The sequence below is a fragment of the Homalodisca vitripennis genome, chromosome 3, assembly GCF_021130785.1.
Source record: "Homalodisca vitripennis isolate AUS2020 chromosome 3, UT_GWSS_2.1, whole genome shotgun sequence".
In the NCBI taxonomy this organism is placed as follows: domain Eukaryota; kingdom Metazoa; phylum Arthropoda; class Insecta; order Hemiptera; family Cicadellidae; genus Homalodisca; species Homalodisca vitripennis.
In genome coordinates this window covers 179,642,416-179,668,078 of record NC_060209.1, presented here as the reverse complement: position 1 = coordinate 179,668,078, position 25,663 = coordinate 179,642,416, and the positions used below count along the sequence as shown (strand labels likewise).

At 31.4% G+C, this 25,663-nt stretch overlaps 1 protein-coding gene across 2 annotated transcripts in view; it reads right to left on the bottom strand.

The window, feature by feature from the left end:
* The window catches only part of LOC124357823 (ankyrin repeat and LEM domain-containing protein 2), a 43,797-nt gene extending 22,222 nt beyond the window's left edge, over positions 1 to 21,575 (bottom strand). The window contains exons 1-5 of one of the 2 annotated variants that reach the window (XM_046809882.1): positions 21,418 to 21,575; positions 13,817 to 13,922; positions 9,145 to 9,467; positions 2,818 to 3,123; positions 842 to 994 (exon numbers count right to left, since the gene is read on the bottom strand). In XM_046809882.1, coding sequence (XP_046665838.1) covers positions 842 to 994; positions 2,818 to 3,123; positions 9,145 to 9,467; positions 13,817 to 13,922 — 888 coding nt within the window. In that variant the 5' untranslated portion in view covers positions 21,418 to 21,575. Of the gene's footprint in view, positions 1 to 841; positions 995 to 2,817; positions 3,124 to 9,144; positions 9,468 to 13,816; positions 13,923 to 21,299 lie in introns of both variants that reach the window. The other variant, XM_046809881.1, reaches the window with a different exon arrangement.
* Positions 21,576 to 25,663: the final 4,088 nt, after the last annotated feature.

Sequence of the window (25,663 nt, the reverse complement as noted above, 5' to 3'; positions counted from 1 at the left end):
TCAAAAAATACTTTCAACAACAACATCATAGGTACCATTTTTTTGGATCCATATGATGTTCTGATTGTGAAATTCTTACAGCCAGGGGCCACAATAAATCCAGAAGGCTATTTTAATACATCACAACAGTTGCGGAGAGTCATTTAGAATAAAAGAGAAATTCTCACTTCTGCAATTGTGCTCCATAACAATGTCCATCCTCACTGTACTACTCTGATGAAATACCTTCTTGATGGGTTTCAATGGGATTTTTTTGATTATCCAGTCTTCTGCTCTGACCTAACGCCGCATGATTTTTATCTGCTCCATGAACTACTGAAGGAAGTGGCTAGGAGGGTAGAGCTTCTAAACAGAGTACACAATCCGAAATGCTTCAAAAACCCATCTAAAGTTACAGCACCAACTTTCTTTTATGAGGGCATTTGAAAGCAACCATATATGTATGGTTTTTTTTAATTTGCAAGCATTATTCTTTTAATTTGATAACACTTAAAAGGTTGGAAAAACAGCACTTTTACATTGATCTGCTTTTATCTTGTTCACTACTGTTTTCTATGCCACCACGCGATCGAATTGATTCTTCTCCAAGTGTGATACATAACATTTGCAAGGGTCTCACATGATGTGCTGCATCAATACTTTGATCTATGATATACAGAAGTGATACAGTCACACATTCACTGCATTTCTGGTGCATAGTACAGTTATACAGCTACACTTTCACTGCATAGTATAGTGATACAGTCACACATTCACTGCAATGCAGTGTATACAGCAAAAGAGTATCTCTAAACTAGAGTAAATTATATAATTTATTAAAGATTGGAATTTTGATACTTACTAAAGGGCTACATGGGGAAAAAGGCTTTCCTACAACTGGCTGTACGGAATTATCAGGAGATCGCAGTACAGGCACATAGAACTGTTCATCTAACATTGCAGAGATTTCCTCTTTCAATCCAGAATCGGCACCAGTCACTCTGCTACATATCACCTGTTAACATTCAAATAAAACTGACTATTCAAAACATTTCTTCTTTAGGTATTATCAAAATTACATAAACGACAAACTCTTATACAGGGTGAATTTTAAATGTTCCCCCTACTTTTTCCACATTTCTTCATATATCAACTCCAAACTACAGCTGATCATTATCACTCAATAGCAAGTACTTCAAGACAAGACAAGAATTTCTTTATTTTCACATTCATCAAGAAGGAAATGGTGTCAAATACATAGTATCTTAAAATTTTTCCCAGGTTTGTTGTCATTAGCTACCTAGGTCTTCACATTCTCTGCGAGTCGGCTCTCCAATTCAAGAATTCTTTTACTGAGTAAAAGGGTCTCTCTTGGAACCAGGAGTGCAGGCTTTTCTTCAACTTCCTTCCTACCATTTTCTTCAGCTCATCAGGGAGATTATTGAAGAATTTTGCTCCAGCATAGGTTGGTTTTGTTTCAGAGAGAGTTAACTTGTGGATCGGCAAAGTCAAGTTATTGGCATGCCTAGTATTGTAAGAGTGAATGTCTTGGTGCTGTTGGACATTATGAGTTGTAGCTACACTCTACACTCACAATACACTCTACAATATAAAGGCTGACTACTGTTTATAACCTCCACTCTTTGAATACCCCTCTTCATTTTTATTAAGTTCATATTTTTACAGCCATCTTGGATCTGCCATATTGGAATTTTTTGTTAATAACTTAAAGGTGGTTTTAATATTATTACAATGTGTTTGTTACACTAAACACAATGCAGCAATCAATTTTTAAATATCTTTATTCGTTCTCAAGATATTTATTGGTACTTTTATCAATACATTTCTTCATAATTAGGCCTACATTACTTCGTGACATTAAAAATTAATATATTAGTTTTCACAATACAAAACAAAGTTTAATTGAAATAATTATCTAAAACAATGAAAGAAATATAATTCAAATTGAAAAAGAATATTATTTTACAATTTATACTTCTACTCTTTGTCACTGCAAAATAATCAAAAAACCTCAATCTCATTTGTGGACAGGACATACTACTCTTAAGAGGTCAGAGGCTATTTTGAACACTTACATAACTGCAGGTAAGGTGTTGATAAGTTATAATTATTGTTATTTAAGAAGTATAAATGTGCTGGTTAAAACTTATTTACTATTTAAGTACTGATATCTCAAGAACATTAAAGATATTAAAAGACGGATTGGGGTATTGTGTTTACATTTTAAAAGTTGTACCTAATTCCAATATGGCGCTCAATCAGTGGCATTCTGGGGTCGATAATTGAATAAATATGAAACAAGCAGTAGGAGTGGGGGCTAATATAAAACTCACCCTGTATAGTTAAGGTAATAATGCTTTATATAAATAAAATGAAAATTAAACCGAATTTCGCAATAAAATTCAAAAAAAAGAAATGCCTCTAGAAGAAAAGATTCCATTAAAATAACACCACGTGTATATTTAACTCACGTGACCATCTAAAATAGAATAAACAGGCATTATAAACCAGACAGAATGTGGAGTAAAAATCTGAAAACAGATTGTTATATTCTGCATACAGGTAATTTGTTTAAAACATTGAACCAGTTTCATATACAAACAAAAATTGCTTAAATTAAATATGTGACACTGGATTACCTACATAAAAAACTGATGATATAATTGATCGCCACAGTGGTATTTTTTGCATAAACAATTTTTTACAAAATTATAACACTGTGGCATTCCAAAAGGGTTAAACTAGAAGGAATTGAATCTTGTAGACTATAACAATAGTTGCAAAATAGTCTTTAATTATCACTGGTATTGTACTGACATCTTTGGCAGTCTGGTGAAATTTGTTGGTGGCTGCCCTGTCACACTGGGGGTAGGCGACAAGTACTTGGACAACCTTCGCAGCACCGAACTTTGCAGCAAAGTGGAGTGGGGTCTCATTGAGAGCCTTGTCCGGAGTGTTGAGATAGAGGTCGAGTAACACTGCACATCGCTGTTGTGTGTCGGTTGTGTCACCGTAGAAATGGAGCATGAACTGTTCACTTCCCACAGTCTGTAGGATGTAGGCACACATCGCTGCGTCACATGCCTTGGCTCCGATGTGCAGGGCATTGTAGCGAGACCCTTCCTGCAATGGTACATGTATAGTTACATTTTATTTTAATTTCTAACATCATAATTATAATATTTTTCTCTTGCCTCTACATCCCTTCCTTGGGTGGACTACAACAAAATTAGTAAGACTGGATTTGTTTGTACAATTGACATTTACAAATAGGGCTGACATCAGACCTATTGAATTAGTCAAGATTGTTTCCAAATTTACTAATTCAAAAGGTACTGATTATTACTGGCTTTCAAATGATGTACTGAAACACACAATGGATTATATTAGAGAGCCATTAGCCTATATTATTTTACAAATGTAAAGTGTATGGATGGATACTTCTCTGATTTATTGAAAATTTTAAAAATTACCCCAGTTTTCAAGAAAGGAGACAAAAAGTTGCCCCAAAATTATTGACCCATCTCGATTATGCTTATTTTATAATAATAATTGAAACTATAATGCACAGGCAACAAAATTACTTTTTTGAAACACATAACTTACTATCTGATTCACAATTTAGCTTTAGAACTGATTGGTCCCTTTACAACTAATGCAGTAGTGGATATAATGAATAATGCCCTTGAAGCTTTAGATAGTAAAGAATCAGTTGGTTTATCTTTTTTTGATCTTAGTAAAGCTTTTGACTGTGTTCCTTTTGATTGTATTCTTACAAAACTGGGTTTCTGCGGCATATCTAAACAATCAATAAAAATCATAGAATCATATTTGATAAACTGGAAACAATATGTAGCTGTTAGGGGAGAGAAATCAGCATTACGTTGTGTCATTAGGAGTTCCTCAAGGCACAGTTCTTGGCCCTTTTCTTTTCATTGTGGTGATGAATTGTACCAAGATGTATTGGGGTACAATTTGTCATATATGCTGATGACTCAACTTTATATAATAGTAATAAAAAGTTAAAAATAGTTATAAACAGTATTGTTGAATTGCATGCCACAATGGAAATAGTTCAATCGAAAACACACAATTCATTTGCCTCAAATAAACTTCTGTGCAATGTAGAAAAGACAAAATATATACTACTTAGTTTAGTTCGTGATACCAACTATAAACGTGAAAAGCTGCTTGGGTTTTTTATTGATTGAAAATTAAATTGGAAGGACCATATCACTAATTTAACAAAATTTCTCGAGAACTTTTTTACTGTGGAAATTGAGAAATTTTATCTCTATTGATTATCTCAGAACTGCCTACTTTGGTGTATTTCAATGTCATGTAGCTCACGGTTTAATATTGTGGTGACATTCTGCGACAGTTTAACAAGTCTTATTGATTAGGAAAAAAGTTATTAGAATAATTTTCCGTGCTGGGCCGCAAGAACACTGTAGACCACTTTTTATAAAGACCAGATTCTTACGGTAACTAATCTATACATAAATACACATATGTATATATATATATATATATATATATAATTTTTACTTTGAATTAATTATCCACCTGTTGTATATACTTTTCTTGAATATTACATTGTGCATCTTTAGTACATAATACATTTTTATTATTTGACACTATATGTTTGTGGACTGAAACAAAAAAGTAGATAAAAACATTTAATTTTAATTTCATCAAGTTTTTCAAGACGCTATGTGATGGAAATGATTAAATTTTTTTGTTTACTATTATTTCCTTTTTATTTTATAAAACTATATAGGATTTCATATTTTAATAATTATTTATATTTGTACAAAGTTTAAGAAATGCTTGTTGTAAGAAACAGCCTAGTGCTTTAAGATAAATTACCAGTAGTTAGAGGATTAAGCCTAAAACAAAATATGTAGGTTAAATACTTTTGTACACACAATTCTCCCAAAAGCATAAAAAATTAAAAAATTTCCGATGTGCATAGTTTTTAGAGCATGGGTAGAAAAAAAAATTTTTTTCTTTACACACATCAGATTTTGGCTTGGTCCTAAAAGAGTTAACTCTAGACGATACCGTAATATTAGTGACAATCAACACATCATCTGAATATGTAGCTAGTAGGTATAAATGAGAGTTCAGTTTCCTAAAAATATACTAGCTTATAATAAATTATATTACAATATTTTCTATACTAATATAAAAAGACAATCTAGTGATCCTTGAACATATTGAAATTAAGTAAACTCCTTGTCACAAAATTTGAGAAATTGCCTGTATATTTGTAGCAATTTTATACCTTTAAATACAAAAATCAAAGTGTTATGGTTGAAGTTGTACAATTTTTTATAAACACCATGTATATCTGTTACTGGCATGAAATATAATACACTTTTACTGCTATGTAATGCCACACAAAGCTCACATTTCACTCACTGACATATCTGTTTGTTTATTTAACCCAGCTGTCAATGGGCTGACAATCTGTTTATCTTCCTATTCCCTATTGCACTGTAATCAATCAGCAACTGTAAGTCTACATGGTGGGAAAATGGTCTTGTCAAAGTATGTTGCCATGCACAACATAACATGTTGCCATGCCTACGAGACAGACTTGTTGAGTAGGTTAATGCATTACTGGTAATCCATCCTTTTTCTATTCTGACCATTATCTTTGTCACACATGTGGATTACTGCTTAATGTGCACGATTTACAATATACATATGTAAACATAAACTAAAAATTTCAAATAAATAATTCGAATTGACTTTGACCTTGATTCATAAAAATATAAACAAAACAATTCTAAAAAGTCCCTACTACTAACACTATATATTTGAAATTTATTTTCTACAACAAATAAATATACATATAATAATAATATAAAAATATAAAGTGACTAAAAAATTGTACAGTAAAAAATAGTTCTAATTCTACCATTTCAGAACCGTTTTTAAGGTTATGTTTTTAAAGATTTTCTATAGTGCATCCTTGGATTCTTACCGTAAGATTTCATGTCCCCCCATCACCAGCACATTTAGGTACTGGAAAGTTTACAAGTACACCTCTTATGTACATTCTATTAACTAACTTAAATTTCCAACTAATAGGAAATCTCTAAGATTGATAACCTTGGAGATTATGAAAATACCCAGTTACTTTTATAACTAACATGTTTAAGCAATTCAAAATTGCTTTATCAAATGCACACAAATAACAATGTCAATTAGTTTTTATCAAAGCAAAAAATTTCATCAGACAGTTAAAACATGAAAAAATGAGACGAGTATAATAAACACAATAATATTGGACACAAGCCAAAGATTCTGAGTTCTGAAAATAGTCTAGACAATTGCTTGTATCTGGCAGCAACAACAAGCTGATAATAAATACCTTACACTTTTAAAAGGGTTCTATTACACTATCTACAAGTTATCAGCATATATAATTATGGTGGTGTAATAAATATACAATGGGAGCTAAATAGTGTACTTTGATTGGCCGTGTAAAAACAATTAAGGCTATAGTCAATTTATAAAAAATATCAACAATCAAGAAATACCAGTGATTTTAAAGATAAAAATACATTATAAATAGGTTTAAAACGTTATATTGCGTGCTAAATTACTGGGACAAAACAATAAAGATATACTGCACGTTTTTATTTAAAAAAAATAAAAAAACACCAATTTATAACACATTTTATAATTTAATTTGTAGACAGTAAATAGTGTGTTTGAACCATATAGCTTCCTATTCAGCTTTCCCTCTACAAACTGAAAGAAACATTGCATTATAATCAATAAGCAACAAAAGAAACGTTAATGGAACATACAATCAATATGAGCAGTGATAATAGAAGTGAATATGGCAGTTGATAGCAGTCAGATGAAAGTTAATGGTAGCTACAGTTAACTAACTGTCTGTATAAGAGTATCTATTAACTTAACTTAAATGGGGATTATGAGATGATTTGTTCCCAAAATAATTTAAATACAATTTATAGTTAAAATAAAATTTTTGGTGTGCACATTTTAAGAGGTATATAAAGCAGTAAACATTTATTCTTTTTTACAAAAGGAAGTATATCATTAACCCATTAAATCAGAAAAATAGTAATGTGCAAATTTTGTCTAGACATAACACTAGTGTTAGCATGTTTGTTTACTACAGGAAATGGTGTTATCAATCAGATGTTTTAATGCCAACTGATAACAGTGTAGTTGTTACTTATAATTAGATTAGAATATTTCTAATTTGTATTGATTTATAAGAGTTAATGAGGATTACCAAGTTAAAAACAGAGTAAGATAAATAATTTTCCTGACTAGGTTTGATAACCAATGTTCTTGAGTTATTTGAATTGTATGGTCCAATGAAAACCTATAATAGAAAAAAAGTTATGTACCAATTAAACTAACACCTTACCAGTATAACAAGTAATCACTTACTTATCCTGCATATCAATAATTTATATTCTACATTAAAAATATTATCAGATTTACTCTCAAGTTTTCCTTATTTCCTGACAAATGTTTAATTTAAATGGAAGATATGTTTCCAAAAAGTCAATATTTCTAAAATTTCGAAAAGTCGATGTTTTTTGATAAGGTATGTTGCATAGTTGCATTGAAAGTTCAATGCACAATGATTGAACAGTTACTTGTTGCTCACATATGTTATATATCTACATGATTAACCAGTAACCCACCAACAGTGTTTCACATCTGTCAGTTCATAAGGTATGTTGCGTAGAAATTTCACTACACAAGGTTAAACAATTATTTGTCACTTACTCATTATATTTCTACACAGTTAACCAGTGACTCACTATGCACTGGTTAAAAAATGTTTAAAAATTCCAATAACACAGTGAACGCATTTTAATATTTACCCAAACTAACTAAAATTATATTAAAATAAACAAATTATAAAAAAGTAGCAGTTACCCAACAGCTTTGAACACAATTTCATTTTGAAAAAAAGACACCATAAGCATATTCTTTTTAAATGGCATCCTAAAAATCCTGAGATAAATGATATTTACTCAAATATATTCCAATCTCTTGTTCCATTTTAGATTTAAGTTTAAAGATGGAGTTCTGAAGTCGGAGACTGAACTTTATATTTTATAAGCATCACTAAAATTACTCGAATTTCTCTCCAAGATTTCACAAAATTTTACTGAATAGGTCTAACAATTTCAGTAACAACTGAAGTATTTTCGGCCAGTGTGGAGATATCGTAAGTCTAAGGGGAGACTAAAGCCGAAGTCCTTAGATTTTCAGTCAACACACTTATGATGTAATAAATATGGAATCTTACAATAGTTGATAAAAGTCCCAGCAAAAACAAACCCAGACAAAGAACATGACATAACATTTGTGTAAAGTAAAACTTATATTGACAGAAAAATAACAATCAACATTTACTATAACCTGTATAAATGTGTATAAATTATTATACTTTTTCACTGTGACAGGTGATTAAAACCACATTTACTATCAGCTGATTAAGCCAAGTGTATAAATAAAATGGATAATGGGGTATTAACCCTTGCAGCACCGTAAGCGCAAAAAAGTGCAAGGAGTGACCATTCTCTAAATGCTGTATGCGCATATAAATGCAAAACGATTATTTGTCTTGTTTTGTGATGGTAGTTCTTAATTAGTCAAGTAGAGTGTGCAGAAAGTATGTTTCAGTAGTTTAGAGATGTAATGCCTATAACGTGACCGCCTCTGTGCTAATCGATCGGTGTTAGACCGGATTTTGTCTCACAGGCATCAGTTTGGTAGTAAAGATGGCAGACAAAATGGTGCAAAATTTTGAAGGTAACTTACAATTATGAAATGGGTTTTTTACAAAGCTAAATCTGTGCACCAATATTTAATATGCTAATATTTCGTAGCAACAGATATGGGAGGCTAAAATGTTTTTAAATTAACAATGTTATTGCGCTAAAATGATCAAAAAATTATAACATAGGATATAACTTACATACTATATAGATGATATCAGCATTTTGTTGGAGGTATAAACCAATGCAGCATTTGCAATAAACAGTAAGAAAATTATAAAGTAAGAGATTGAAGTATTGTAGACTGCAAGTAAGGTTAGACTATGTAATTCAATAAATAAAAGATAACATGAAGTACCTGCATAATGGCAGGGGTGTCCCCGCTGCTGACCAGGTAGCGGGGATTCTCCCAAACTGTTTTCTTGACGAAGTCCAGATCACCAGCCTCGATTGCCTTACGGAACCTCACCATGTCTTGTGGTTTGGGGCCACGGAAAGGGCTGGGCTTCTCCCCCACATCGGCTGGCGAGGTGGGGCACGAGCTCACGCTCTCCGGCCCCAACATCGCAAACTGCATGGCATCAGTCATCGTTCTGAACGCTTTGAACCGGGCCTTCTTGTACTTTTTCACAAGCTTCAGAGCCTCCGACTTGTCCGTAAAGACCACAGTGCCCTCATTATCTGAACAATCAAGATACTTTGTTTAAAGTTTGTTATTGATGATGGAAGGTTTAATAGGAAAACAGGATTTTGAATAAATTGGCATCGTTATAGGTTATAAAAGGGTTATACCTTTTCGTTTCAAGGAATGGAATCTATCCTCTTCGTCACGTGGGGGAGGTAATTATACAAACAAAAATAGCCAACAGAAAGAAGTAAAGAAGGGAAAGAAAAGGGTTCAAACATACCCAAAAGCTGCTTGGAGTCCAGCCATATTAACAATAACAAGAATGTTATTAGTATCCACTGTAGCCTGTGCTAGTGTGATGTGTGATTGTTATCCTCGTACTTGTGATTTGTGCTCCTGACTTGCATCCTGTGCAGTGACAACGCCTGGACTGGACTTTTATTTCTCTTCTTTCTCTTTGTTGTTATTGTATGTATTAATACCTCCCCCACCTGACCAAGAGGATAGATTCCAGTCCTCGAAACGTTGTGTTATACCTTTTATAACCTATAATGATGGCAAATGTGCAAAATTCTGTTTTCACATCAAGGCAACTTTAGTCCACTGAATTTAAAAATAACATATACTTGAATGCTATTGAATCTATTCTGTATATAACAATTCAAAAAATTTAAAATAGACAATAGACAATATTCTTTATTTACATATTCATAGAGAATAGTAACAGCGTCCTTAAAACTAACAATATTAAAATTTGTATACAATAAATTGGTCTTGTTTTTTCCATCAAACATCTCTTTCTAGATATTCTTCAATGGTATAGAAGGGATTTTCTAGCAGCCACTTCTTTACTTCACTCCTGAAAGCCTTTGTGTTACTCTTCTTCAGATCTTCTGGTAAATAGTTCCACAGCTTTATACCCATGTATATGATGGCTTCTCCTCAAACAGGGCAATTCGATACAAAGGAAGATGAAAGTTTTCTGCCCTTCGAGTGTTGTAATGATGGATGTCACGACCTCTTGGTAGTCCGTTATTGTGAACAAAGGTAACTGCTTTCAGAATATAGGGAGCCGTGACCGTCAATATTGATAAGTTGACAAAGAATGGACAACAACTGTCTCTCTGCTATAATAAAATATCTAGACATTTATATATAACGCAAATGAAAGCATCATACACAAATAACAGGTTTATTCTTGATGAGTGAAGGGTTATTGCAATATATTGTAATACATTAATATAACACTTAAACACCTGCAATTACCTATTGGTCTGTTGCATTTCTAAACATTATGTTGTACCATAATTAATAAATAGAGTGCTTCATAAATTAATTTGTAGAAAACAAATATTGATGCATAGTTTTTATAATACTGAATTAGGTACATATATTATTAACCTAGAAACGTTAGTTGCCATTGACATATGAAACAAGATTCCTTATGTCAGCCATATTCATTAGCCAAGTATTACTATGTCCTTAAAACATTGTGAATTAGAAACATTAGAAAATAATGTAAAGTAATAATTGTGCTATAACTAATGTTTTAACTATAAGAATAACTTTGCCAGGATTAAAAGTTAAAATTAGCGTAGATTTGTGTATTTGGGATGAACATTAAAATAATTATAACAGCCTGAAATTTAATATGTGCCTATCGGTTGGCTCAGGTTATGTAACATTCAAATTATATAATAAAGTCAGACTTGTGCATGAATCAGACTGCAGTTTATTTAGTTTAATTTTGGATGATATGACAAGTTCTACTTGAATAGAGTTTGCAGTATTCTGTATCAGCAGATGATAAGAGAGCAACAGGTCATTAACATCTCACATAAAAACTTCCTACACGAGTATAAATTCTCAATTCTCATTATGTCTCATGACACAATTCTCTGTATGTGCTAATTCCAAGTACAGCAATCTTTGTATCTGATTAAATGACAAACAAAACCGTTACTTTGAATTTAATTAAAAATAAAACTCAATAAATTAAGCTTACTGTCTGAGATATTTAATCCAATAACAGTGTTTTAATTCAATAAACATTTCAAATTCAATCTTAACATGTCTTCAGAATATGTCATGTAATTTTATCAGTTTCTTCATGTGATTCGGTTCAAAGAATAAACCAATGTATAGGATGATAAGCCTTTACCTAAAGCCTACTAGATGTATAATAGTTATATTCAACTAAATCAAGAAATGTTGGATAAATAATATTTTTATTTAATCAGGTAAAACTTGTACCATTAGGATTATACAGTAAAACTTAATATTCTTCACCGTACTTAAAATTTTAATGTTATGTCTTTAAAACTTTATTCCAAACATTGTATTTAAACTATTACATGTACTTATTTTTATTTTTACAGCCGATGGTATAATGAGCTTAAGAAGCCCAACATCACACAATGAAAATTTAACAAATCTATATTCTTAATAATTAACAACATTTTTGGGTAGACCAATTAATTCAATTAACCACTTATCAAGGTACAGTCTCGTGACGGTCGACAAGGTACCAAAACGCCGATCACGAGACGGTACTGTGATGACGACATACGTTATTAAATATTTGTTTAAACAATAGTATGGGCTTAAAAAATAAACTTTATATATTAAAATTGAACTAAAGAACATGTATAAATATGTATTAACTCCATAAAAACAATGTGAATTAAGGTATAATACTATACCGTTGCGCTTTTTGCATGTTTGCTAGGATTTGTGTTAGGTGAACACAAATGTCGCATTTTACAAAAATCTATGTAAAATTGAACAAAATTAAGATAAATCAATGAAATAAAAATGTCCACTTAACGAATTGAATTTCCTATAAAACTACACCAAATATCATATATTATAACTATGTTTTATACTAAAAACAAATTTTTGCTTCCAAAATGTACAAAAAATTAAAATGTTTAAAAATTATTCTTGAAATGAGAAAAAAAAATCTTATATACTTCAGAGCTTATAAATTACAGTATATTATAACCTAATTCGTCACCTAAAAAACAATAGCTAAGTCAACCAAATAGCAATAAAATTGAATGTTTTATGAGAGTTTTACTATACCCTTTTTTCATTTAATTGGAATTGTACAAGGAGATTAGGCGCAAGAATATTGAGTGGCTAATGGGTTAAGGAATGAAAATTAATACTAATAAGACAACAGTTTTATCATGTTGTATACAATAACTTGAACAAAAATATTATGGACAGCTAATGTTCCTGCTAACCACTCCAACATTTATAGATACATTTTTCTATACCACAAATTAACTTGAGCAACAACTGTACAGTGAACATATTGAGTACAGTACCAGGATGTTAATAATAAAAAATAATATGGAGGTCTTGATTGGTTCTTGGTTCAATAACCAACCAGGATGTTGTTTCCACATATAGTCTTAGGAAAACATTCAGCCATCCACATATATTTATATGAGGTCACCGAAACAGCTATGTCTATAAAAAAATGGAGATTTAACAACAATTACACAACATGTAGTCTTAGATTCAACAGCAATTGTACAAAAAGTAGTCTTAGTAAAGCAATCAGCCATGCATAGATATTGATGATATGGGGTCACCATATAACAGCTGCCACAGGAAACATGGAAATTCAACAGCAACTATAAAAGTTTTTTTTTACAGACAACATATAAAATTCTTTCTAGACCAACTGTTGAATTTGGTAATACATGCTTAATTTTTATCCTCAGTTTTTTTCATGACTTCATATTTTCCAGTGTAATACTAAAAGAAGTAATTACTTAACACACACCAAATCAAAGTGTTTTATAGCCAAATATCATATGAAATAAGCCATTTATTCACATTGTCAATTCCATGGGAGACAGTAAATTTTAATGGAATCAAATTTTGAATTTACCTTCAGATCACTTTCCTTTTATTGCAGCGTATGGTATCTGACGCTGTCTCAGACTTGACTCTTGGAATCTGGAGTCATGTTCGCCTGAAGAGATCCAAAGAAAGTCGACGAAGAAGAAGCTCAAAACAAAACATTTACATAGTTTCGACATCAGAGACATATATGTGTAGAAAAATCTGTTGCTCCACCGTGCTTAGAGATCGTGTCTATCAAATCGTAGTGCACTCAATTGTGTACCTGAAGAGACAATGAGACTACCACTTAACCTATTTATAGGTGTCTCTGATGTCAAAATGATGTAAATGTTTCGTTTTGAGCTTCTTCTTCGTCGACTTTCTTTGGCTCTCTTCAGACGGACATAACTCCAGATTCCAGAGCTACATTATGTGTTAATGCAATCGTTAATACGTTAAATTAAAACATGAAAAATAAAAAAATATCCATCGATAAAGAAGCTTTGTAATGTTTAAAATGATATAGTAAGTAACTAATGATTACCTTCAACGGAGGGCGGAACATCAGGAGGTAAAAAAACCCCATAATAGACTCCATCTACACTTCCTGGTGACTTCTCTGACCCCTGCTTTGCTGGTGAAGGTCCCATCTATAACATGGATAACATCATTTACCTTTCAATATTAATTAGTACAACAAAACTGTATTTTTAAGATGTAGACTATTTGAGTTATTAATTGTTCCAGTTATTGTTATAAATATTAATTTAAAGAACCTGTCCCCATTATCAGTTGATCTAAGACTAAAGCAGTGATAAAGCTGTCAGAGAAAGATTTCACAAAAGAATGTTCAAAAGAACTTTCAAAATAGGTACTATTTTGATCAATTAAAGATTTACAAAAAAAGTGGTAATAAACAACTGTTATAATGTTCAGAGTATTTAATAAAGTGGGCCAATGAACAACATGGATTGAGCCTGAAAGTTTGAAGCTGGGCTTGAACTTTTTTTGAAAATAATTATTGAATTTCTTGACAGGGCTGAATAAGATAAGTTGGTGGAGTAGTGGACATTTCTAGACAAATTTAAAGTCTCAGATAGTTTTACACTAACTACAAGTACTTGCGTAATTTGGCATAAAGTTTTAAGCTAGTTTCTTGCTAAACAGACTAAATTTTTAAAACTAAATATTGTACTACTGGGATACATATCTGAACCAATACATTTTTGTGCCAGATAATTAGCATTGTTTTAGGTGATATTTTATGACAAAAATTGCAGCTGTTTCTGAAAAAATCAGTAAGAGCTACTACTTGAAATTAAATTATTTTTTTAAATTTTACAATCACAAATCATTTCTTCTTGGAACAATTTAAAATATTTTGCTTTAAATTTAACATGTTGTACTGATTTAAATATGCTCACAATATAATATTTACATTTTTACTAAAAATAGCAATAGTGTTCCAGACAGTTGTTACTTGTTTTAAAGAATGTAAAGATTTCAAATTATTGATTACCTCTGTTTTAAAATCTAATGAAGCAAGGTAGTAGTTATAAAAAGCCTGAATTGTTAATTAATTATATCAATTAGTGTTAAGTTACAACAAGCAATGAAAATATATAACAAATTTTGAAAAAAGGACAAATACATTTTATAATGTTTATCTGTATTCTTATGATGGATTATAAAGCTAAATGTACAATTAAAGATTGAATTTTGTAGGCCTACATATTATGGCTGTACTCAGATTTATATGGGAAATATGTAATTCAGTTATATGTTCTAGCATCATAATAAATCAGGTAGTTTGTTATTATCCAGAGGCCACTATTTTTGGAAGTGTTTCATACAGGGAATCTACAAAAACTATGTTAGAGATGTAGCCTCTAAAAGTGTTTTATAATAAATAACATAATATTAATAAACTTTTAACATTTTTAAACTTTTATTTTTCTTACTATGTACATTTCGGAATCATTGATTCCATCTTCAGGTACAAAATAAGGTTAAGTTAATTATAAAAATAATTAAAATCAATTTGTCATGTGTTTTTTACTACCTTGGTGGCTAAATTTGTTGTATTTAATTTTATGTGAGATCATTGTATATTGTTTAAAAGTCTATCGAATAATAAATTTTTTGTTAGAAAATCTTTGTCATTTAATAATATATTATGATTAATTTTGGCACTTTTGTAAATTTCAAAATGTTCTAAAGTAGATAATAAGCGACTTTTTTTGCTTGTGTGTAAAATTTCAAGATTGTTTTCGATGTTAGTGTATGTATGGCCGGTGTTATTTAAATGGTCTGCATATTTTGAATTTGATGATTTTTTTCAATGCTTTTATGTGTTCATTAAATCTAATTTTGAATGATCGGCCGGTTTGTCCAATATAGTGGGATTGACAATCGTTGCAATTTAATTTGTATACTCCACTATTGTTGAATTTTAATTTTTGATTTTGGTTTGTTGAATTGCTTTTGTTTTTGATTAAAAGTCCAATGTTGTTCGATGTTTTGAATGCCAATTGATATCCTTGTTTATAAAATGATTTGTTAATTTTGTGACATTATAAGAAGGAAAAGACTTTATTTGACCTACAGTGAAAATTACATATAACGATAAGTTCTTGTTTTTGCTTCCAAAATGAAGCGATGTCGGATACTCTGTCTCCTATCTATTACTTGTTATTGCGCAATACAAGTAGGTTCAGATTATATTATCATAAATATCTTACTAATAGTACAAAAATTAAAAATAACCTTAACGAGCGCTAACATGATCTGAGCTTGACTTTGGGTACTATCTTGAGCGATGTTTTTCTTTTTGGCTAGAAGTGTGGGGTACCCAGATCGTCCAACTTTTCTGACGTCAGATCAGGTTGGACGATCTAACACAAAAGTACCGATCAGAAATGCCCCTGGCCATAATTGCGGGCTTCGGTGGTACCTTTAAAGCCACCCCACACTTCTGACAAAAAAAAGACATCTCTTAAGATAGTACCTAAGCCAAGACCACATGAGTGTTTCTTAACTTTTTATATTTATAATATATCAAATGTATTTACCTACTTACATAGATAGCCTAATAACAAATAGTAGATAGGGACGTCAAAATCTTCTTGCCGATATTGCTTCATTTTGGGAGGCAGAAAACAAGAACCAATCAACATAATGACATTTTATTTTCACAGTAATTCAAATAAAGTCTGCTCTTTCTAATAATGTAGTTTTATTAGGTTTCAGGTAAAAAATACTCTTCCAAAAATAGTGGCCTCAGGATAATACCAAAGCACCAAAAATCATACCTTGGGGAGAAAATGTAAATAATTCATTTGGTGTGATTTTCAGATTTGTATCTGTTTGTTGGTGTAGTTGATAACTATGATTTTAATACTTAACTATTACCCTATCCTTTTTGTTCTCTTAATCTAATCTAGACTTGTTTATGGGGATAATGGTCATGAATAACAATGGGCTATATAAAAGTAGGACTTCTTCACATAGAGCAATATTTTGGTATGAATTAGGTCACAACAGGACAATTTAGTTCAGATTTGTGATAATGATTCTGATGCTGATCCGGATTTTGTTGTGAGTTAACATACCATATCGAAAGCAGTTAGCCCGGTCCAAGTACATCTACAAAGCGCAAGATAATTTTACAAGTACACCAAAGAAACATCTCATTTGAAAGCTAGGTTATTTGTTGATAACCAACCAGACATAACACTTACACTTTGGATTTTCAAAATAAATCAGATAATCATCCACTTTTTAATGTTTACCCCTAAAATCCTTAAAATAAGGTTGTATGAATCAATCCAGATATTACTGATTCTGTATCTTAACTGTTCATCTATGGATTTTTTTCAGCTAGGTTTTTTTGGAAGGGGAGTACTGTCTTTACTAGTAACAGAAACAAATATGCCCAACAATGTTTAAAGATAGCTTTTAGTCCTCATCCCAGATTGGCAAAGTGGACAGATTGTACAACGGAAAAATAAAACTCTTTATAATAATTAATTAGTCCCTAACAATTTCCTAGCATAGCCCATTGATATAGCCGATGCAGATCCAGAATAAAAAAAAATTGTAACTGGTGATGAATCATGTTTTCTCTACGACCCTCAAACAAAATGTCAATCCTCTCAATGGTAAACAAAATCATCTCCTAGGAAAAACATTTCACTTAGACAAAAGCAAGGGAAAAGTTATGCAGTAAGTGTTTTTTGATTACAGTGGTTTAATTCACTATGAGTTCTTTCCAGAAGGATAAAAGTAACCAACCAACTTTATGTGGAAATTATTAGGGGTTTAATAAATGACATCAGGAGTAAATGCTCCGAAAAATGAACGAAAAACAATTGATCTCTGCTTCATGATAACACCCCTAAACATCGGTCTTTATTAGTGCGTAATTTAGCCAAGAATGTGTTTCCACACTAATAAAGTGTATTCACCCTACTTGCCTGACATGGCACTAGTTGATTTCTTGTGGTTCTCGTGGTTGAAAAAATTGTTGAAATGAAAACGATTTGTAGATTTGAACAGCTGTATGAACATTGTGGAAAGTGTATTGTTGCAGAAGGAGACTATTTCCAGGGATAATAGATTCAAAAGTTTTAACTTTGTTCAATAAATATACAGTATAAACCAAATCCAGGAATTTTTACTCTTTTTTTTCTAAATATAGAAAATTTAAGACTGTAACATGGCCATGAGTACCATTTTGTTTACTCACGTACTTTTTGTTGGAAATTTGTGAAATTATTAGACGCCTTTACAGCAAAATACATAAGAAGATTTGAAAATTAAACAATAAAAATATTGGCCTCAGTGGTAAGATGCCTTATATCAGTTTGACAGTCAACCTGTTAAATATTCAGTAGTAACAGTCTACATCTAGACTATCAAGTTCTACAATTAGATAATCAAAGTATTGATGAAATCAGTTAGAAAAATGTTTTAAACAGGCTAATGAACTATGACTGTTTTATTTAGTTTGGCAAATTTTAGTACATAAAAAAACACAACATAAATACTCCATTCCACCACTAATTTCCATGCGTTTTTTTAACCAGGGACAATAATCATAAAGTAAATAAAAATATATATATGAAAAACATATTATATACCTAGTTTCAAAATTCCTGCTCACTTTAATGTTAACGACATTTACAAATGCCATCTCTTCTATATCACAGGTAGGCTTATACTCGGGCAGTATTAGACAGTTAAATGTTCAGGCAGAGTACGATAAGCGGACCCGGTTTTTATATCGCCTATCACAATAATCGATACTTTATATAGCGAACAACAGAACTATCAATCGATATGAACGTATCTAAAATACTAAATTAGTCACATGTTTCAAAGTAATGGAAATAGTTTAAACAATAACATAAGTTAATGTCATACATAATAAAGGAACCAACACCATTAATCAAACGATAGAATTATAAGACAGGTAATAGGAAAAATGAAATTTAAATAATAAAGAAAACGTAACAACAAAACCATCTTGAAACCATCAGTAAATCATCTTTTAGTGTTATTTTATATAGTTTTCTATATTTTTAACTATATTTTTAACTATAAGTTAACTATATTTTTTTATTTAAAAGAAGTGTTATAGAACAAATTATATTAAGAATATCAAAATGTGTGTACAGTTGGTGCAGATGATTTAGTTATTATTCAAATTAATTATTATTGGTTGATTATATTGATTGGTATAATATTTACATATCGTTTGATAATTTTGATATAAAAACCGGGTCTGCTTATCGTACTCTACCCAAATTGTCTTGTACGGCATTTAATCCTTTTAGGAACAGGACCTAGAAATTACTATGTACCAAAATTGTACACCTCCATTTTTAGTATATGGTCCAAAATTGCAACTATTCACATCCGTTTTTCTTGTAGTTGTAAGAAAACCCATTTAACTAGAAGTCACTAAACATAGAACTAGCAGATTTTAATATCAAAATGTGCAGAAATGAACCTTCTTCACTAAAAAGAGTAAAATTGTAACCGGTACTTTGGGATTATACCGACCACACCAGTATGAAGAACACAAAAATATAAATTTATAGAAACAAACATTATAGAACGAAAAAAACAACTCTTTAATTACAAAATTACAAACTTACAAGCATTTCCAGGTATTGTGATCGGTATTGTTGTCGCTGTTATCTTATCTTTCTCGAGAATCCCGATTACGGCAGGCCGCGCGGCACCACATGATTTGCACGGTACCTACATAATTGCCTTTCCATTACAATTCAATTTATATTTCTGATCAGACCCTCTAGAATTTGATATTTTACTGATAGGTACTATCTCGAGGGATGTTTTTCTTTCGTCGACATCAGTGCGGGGCAGCACCGAAGGTGCTGCTGAAGCCCGCGCTGATGGCCGGAGGCACTCGCATTTTGGGTGGCGGAGTGTGATCAAGAATAAAAACAAGTTTTGAGTGTTTTTTCAATAAAGAGTTTAGTTTTAGTTTGGTAATGTTTGTTTTTACTGAATTTTTGTATTTGGAGAAATGTAGAGGTAAAACACGGAAGTACAACAAAGCGACGCACCAGCTGAACGGGCGGCGAGACTCTGCAATCACGTTATCTACTAGACCGCTCGACTTTGACCTCTGTCTGAGGATGGGGAGGGGTTTGCGATAAGACAATTCCTGTTTTATATTGACAAAATATTGTTCTCTACGCTAATCTAGTAATCAGTAGAAGCAAAATGTCAAATAACGATTCATGTCTGGGTGTGGTCGGTATAATCCCAAAGTACCTTGTAACCTTTTAAAAAATTCTTCAAATATTTACATTAATCATATACAAAAAAGCTAACACTTTAAATTTATAATAATTTTTAGTTTGAAGGCGATCTAGGTATTTTAGTGTGGTAACTTTTTTAAATTATGCTCTAACGTTTATAAAAATAGTACTAAATTATAAAAGTATTTAATAAAAAAAAATCGTTTTTTATTAACAAACATGCAAAAACATACATATATGGCTTATCAATAGTGAAGACAATTAGAATGTGAAATAAACAAACATTAAAAGATAAACTTCTAGTTTCTTTATATGTATTTAATGAACTATATATCTTTTTAAAATTCACTATTATTTACAACGCTGTGAATACAAAAGTGTAAAACTTTATACTACTTACAGTATGTTAATGAACTAGCATTATTACTATTGTTGTTTGACATCTCTTTATAATTAAATTACAATAACAAAACTTCATTTGTGATATTAGTTGTAAATAGTGAATTTGTTTACCATTCAGTTTTTAATGATAAATTCACCAAAATAGTTGTGGTGGAAATAAAAAATTACTGAAGCAGCAATATGTCGACAGCCAGTTAAGAGTTGCTGGCTGGTCCTCAAATACTGTCAATATTAAGATGGCTAGTGCTAAAAAGGTTGAGCAGAAAAAGTAGAATCCATACTAAAATTCTCACGGATTATCTATTAAAACATCTGTACAAATATTAAAATAAAACTGATAAAAGTACATACATTCTGCATGATATGATGCAATTGCTGAGCTATCTACAGAATTTAAAAAAAATTATGTTTTATTTCATCTATTTAGTTTCTTGTATTTTAAAATATGATTTTTTTAAATAAGATCAGTGATTAATTATTAATTTGATACAAATTATATCACCAGGATATTGATGAATACAATAGATTATTTCATTTTGCCCATTACAAAATGAGACAGATTAAGATTTATTGGCACAGGCATGTAGTCTGCTCAATATCTAGCAATATTATATTTTTAAATCATGCCATAATTAAATGAAAACTTATAACCTTAGATTCGTGTAAATTAATTGACTATGTGGTTTTTTTTAATAGGCCTAGCCTATATGTAAGGTAATTGAAACTACAACAAAAAGCAGTGTTATTTTAAATTATAATAATTATCAAATTAAAAACACAGCAAATCAAAGGTTTCTGAAACATACTAAAACGTAGTTATTGTGCCCTTACCAATATACGTGGAAGGAATGAAAGATGATTTAACCCAGACATAATAAAAGACATTTGACTATCCAAAGATTCTTATAGTAACCTCTGTAGTATATTTACACAAAATTTATCAGTTTACCTTTTGAAATAAGCATAAAACCGTTAACAAACATTCAACAACACAACCTCAACAGTGACAACAACAAGAACACGAACAAGATTGATTACAGGAATACGCCTGGGCCTAGCAATGCTCCATCTGTATTCCACTGAATGACAATGACTGCTGTTGCTAGCTCAACAGTTGGGACAGTCGAGTTGAAAATTTCAAAAATTACTCTTTTCTGTTTTGTGTACTTATAATGTCCATAGAAGTTTATAAATCAGAAGGTACCACTCTCCAGTTTCTTTTTGCATTGGTCAAAATGAATAATTATGATAATAGAGTTCATTGCTAGAAGTTTAATAAAACACAATTAATTAAGCATACTGTCAACAATTATTAAATTTACGACATATCAGTCCAATTTTTAAAAATGTTAAAAGATTCTATGGGGAGTTTTAGGAGGCAGATAATTATAGTTTTCTAAGGAAACGTATGTTTTAATGTTTTTTCCCGTAATCTAAATATAGGAAGAATTGTCTTTCAGGTACGGGAAGAATAACCCTTTCAATGCTTATTGTAATTCCGAATCTGTCCAATTAGACACATAGACTTCTAAACCAGACGAAGAGCACATGACTATTGAATCGAGTGCATGCATTGTCTCAGTGCATCATAACTCCATCCTAGACAGTGGAAAAATAAGAATCAAGAATTATTTATTGCTTTTTTTATAAAACATTGAATCAGTAAAATTCAACATGTAGTTACGACTAAAATTTAAAGCACATAGGAACGCCCACATAATATTTTTTATACAATTGCACTAAAATTCCTTATATATACAATCATGTTTTTGATTTCAGGAAAAAACTCATGGAATTTATAAAATGAGATTTCAAACAATAAAAGTTTCATTTTTACGAAATAAATTGAGTGACGTCTCTCTTCAGAGAGGGTGGACGAGACTTAAAAAGTCTTGTACAGTTATGTGCGATATTTTTCTGTACTAGAGAATGTCATTATTTTATTCTAAAACTGCCTTTGCAGGACTGTGGCTTGTTTAAATAAAATATTATTATAACAGTTTTTTTTTAAGCAGAGCAAATATTTCGCTCTAGTCTTACCAAGCCCTCAATTGAGAACGACAAATATCAGATAAGGATAAAAACATTCATAATACAAGGTAATGAGAACTGAAGTGTTTGTAAAGTGTGATTGCTCACGTAAAGCAAGACAACAAGAAATTAGATTTGATAAACAATGTATGATTTCGGGAAATGACGGCCAACTGTCCCTTACTGAGATCACTGACTAATCGTTGTGGAATGTGATCAAAAGGATGAAACAGCTTCAAACCCTAATCCCTTCTATATCTAAGCCAAGCAGTACTTGGCTTAAAGTGGGATAGAAAAAGCAGAGTTGTTTGCCGTCCATTTTAAGCTGACCAAGTTAGTTGAACACTAAAAAAATCTTGCCATTATACCAAGATTGGGTAATGTATCAACCCAACCCTATGAGCAGAGCAGCGGATGATATAATTCTAAAGTTACTACCGTTCTGATCTAAACCTTACATGATAGAATGTTTCACACCGTCTTTGACTGTTGAGCTATTAAACCGTCGATTCCGTGTTTCATCCATACTTTTGGTAGTAAATCCAGTAAAATGTATTAATTTTAGTGCACTCGTCCCCATCGTGCGCCGCAATAAGCTCCTTACTAAGCGGGGTAGTAATAATTTCAACTATGAGAATGGTTATCAGATATCACGTCTAACAATCTATTGTCCAAATCGGGAACATGGTAACATTTACTAGTTTTATTGAGTGTTAAGATTATCAGTGGACTGGTTATATATGGATTTAATTAAATCAATTACATTTGGAGTCCAGAGCAGAAACAAGCCAGTCTCTAATATCAAATAAAAAGATTAAACCCACTGATAGCATACAAGTGAAAATATGGAAAGAGACGCCATGAGTGTTCCCATCAATCAAGCACGCCTTAATGCAGACATTTTAAAATCAACAGTTTTCCCAGAGCACAATCTCAACCGTCTCTACCCTAACATAACTAGATGCTAATGCTTCGATTCTCATATGAGGCTAAAATCAACATGTTTTTTTTTGTCAGTGGTGGGAGGGGGATGGATGCTGTCGCACGATATGGACAATAAATAATACAAAAAAACAGAATTTTTCAAGACTTGTTGCAATCAGTCCGTTTGTCGATGGACGGACATGTAAATGTAATTGAGGTATTTACTCGTAGTTCGGTTGTGCATGGTTTTCAACTCATGAGAAAGGACGGGTATTTCGTGACACAATAATTATTTTAATTCATTACATTGAGAACTAGTATTATTGTACATTAGTTGCAAATTATTTATAATGGGCTAATTGGTAAGACGAGGATTTTGAGCAAAATTTCGGATGTTTGATATTTAATGGTGCAAAACATTGTGGTTAAATTTGGAATAAATTTTGCATGTACATTACATAGATAGACATGAGAACGCAAAGTGAGACGCAGTTCTCAGTACTTTGTATATTTTGCATTAATAAATGCACACAGCTTTCGTTGTTTGATACATATATCAATGATAAATAGTATTATCTAACTTGTATTATAGATATCAGCAGAGACGAATTCATATCAATTAGCTTTCTCAGTTAATTTACTGGTTTTATGTAATGGGCAACATTGAAAATGTGTAGATGTAAGGGACAAGAAATTGGTTTCGATGCCTTATTTAAAGTAGTAGCTGAAGGAATTAACACGATGCAACAAAAACCATCCGCTTCGTAACTAACAATTTCAGGGAAAACAAGCGAGCGGCAGTCGGGGAAAGGCCGCCGTGATTCGAAAACGAATCGAAATAACAAGCAAAGATACATTGAAGGGCCACTATGCAATTCGGAAAATCATCAAGGCAAACATAGTAGGTTCGGTTTTCACTGACGGAGGGACTCGATATCTAATTAGGGTATATACCATATATTGATATATAATTACTAGACTGAAACTAGGAAAAATTAAGATGATCTAGCAAAACAGGGATTAAGGAAACAAACTGATAAGGTTTACAGATATTCATACGCCTTCTAAAATGAGTGTCGAAGGACACAAATCGGCAGCAAACCGGGTGGTCCCGCAATGTGAGTCCATACATTAAATTTTCCTTTAAGGAGTTAAAAACTATCGTAAATATTTTGAGCAAATTGAGGCAGTTTTAAAAGTTCAGACTTTTTGGTGTTTGGTGTTTAAGCTCGCAAAAGTTTGTTCCCAACAACATTATATCATCGGAGAAAACCCATTAGATAGTCCTACTTACAAACATTTATCGTCTATATAGCATCTATTGAAGAGTAAGGCACAATCGGGAAAGTTATGGTTTTTTTTTTCGCTCTAGCCCTTATAACCCTAAGTACAATTACAAGCGGACTGGAAGTAGACGGTTTCTTGACAGTAGTATGCTTCTTCGGGTTGCAACGTAGGGTCTACCATGTATATACATGTAAATTTTGTCTTCAAAGCTTTTTCAGCAAGACGATTGTTCTTATAGTAAGTAATAAGTAATTCAAGAGTTTACATATTGCTTCACCAAATTCTGTTAAGACTATAATCAGCACATGCAACTCAAACATAATCAAAATCATTTCGATAAACCGCTTTTAACCTGAAAGGAAGTTATCATTTAGAGAAAAACCAAATCCTGAGCTCTGTTTGAATCTAAAATATTATGAGAGTGTTTTGAAATTGCACATCCGACAATTTTAAAATCAACCAGCTTTTTCATATTAGATGAATCTCTATTTCCCAGTTTTAACTTTGAATTTCCTTGTCGAATATTACAAATTTATATTCACTATATAGAACAGCAGTTGGCAAAGTTTTAATGACATTCATTCGTTTGCCGGATCACTCATAAATTTATAAGGTTTTAGGTCTGTTTGATTTTCACTGTATAATATTGGGTTATTTTTATATAATTCCTGATTGAGATGGGAACTTGATGTGTCACTATGTAAATAATTATTGTAAATGGGTGTTAAATCCTTTATTATGTTATTGTTATTTTAACAAGTTTAGATTTTAAATAAGATGGAAAGATCCATAATACTCATGAAAAATGGTTCTGGTTTTGCATTCAACCCCACTACTACACATATTGTGTTATATATGCCCGCATACATATTATGCCTATGGTATATTGTATATCAGACCAAAGAGCAATATCTCAAATGTGATGTTGGAAATATATATTTTAATTCTAATCT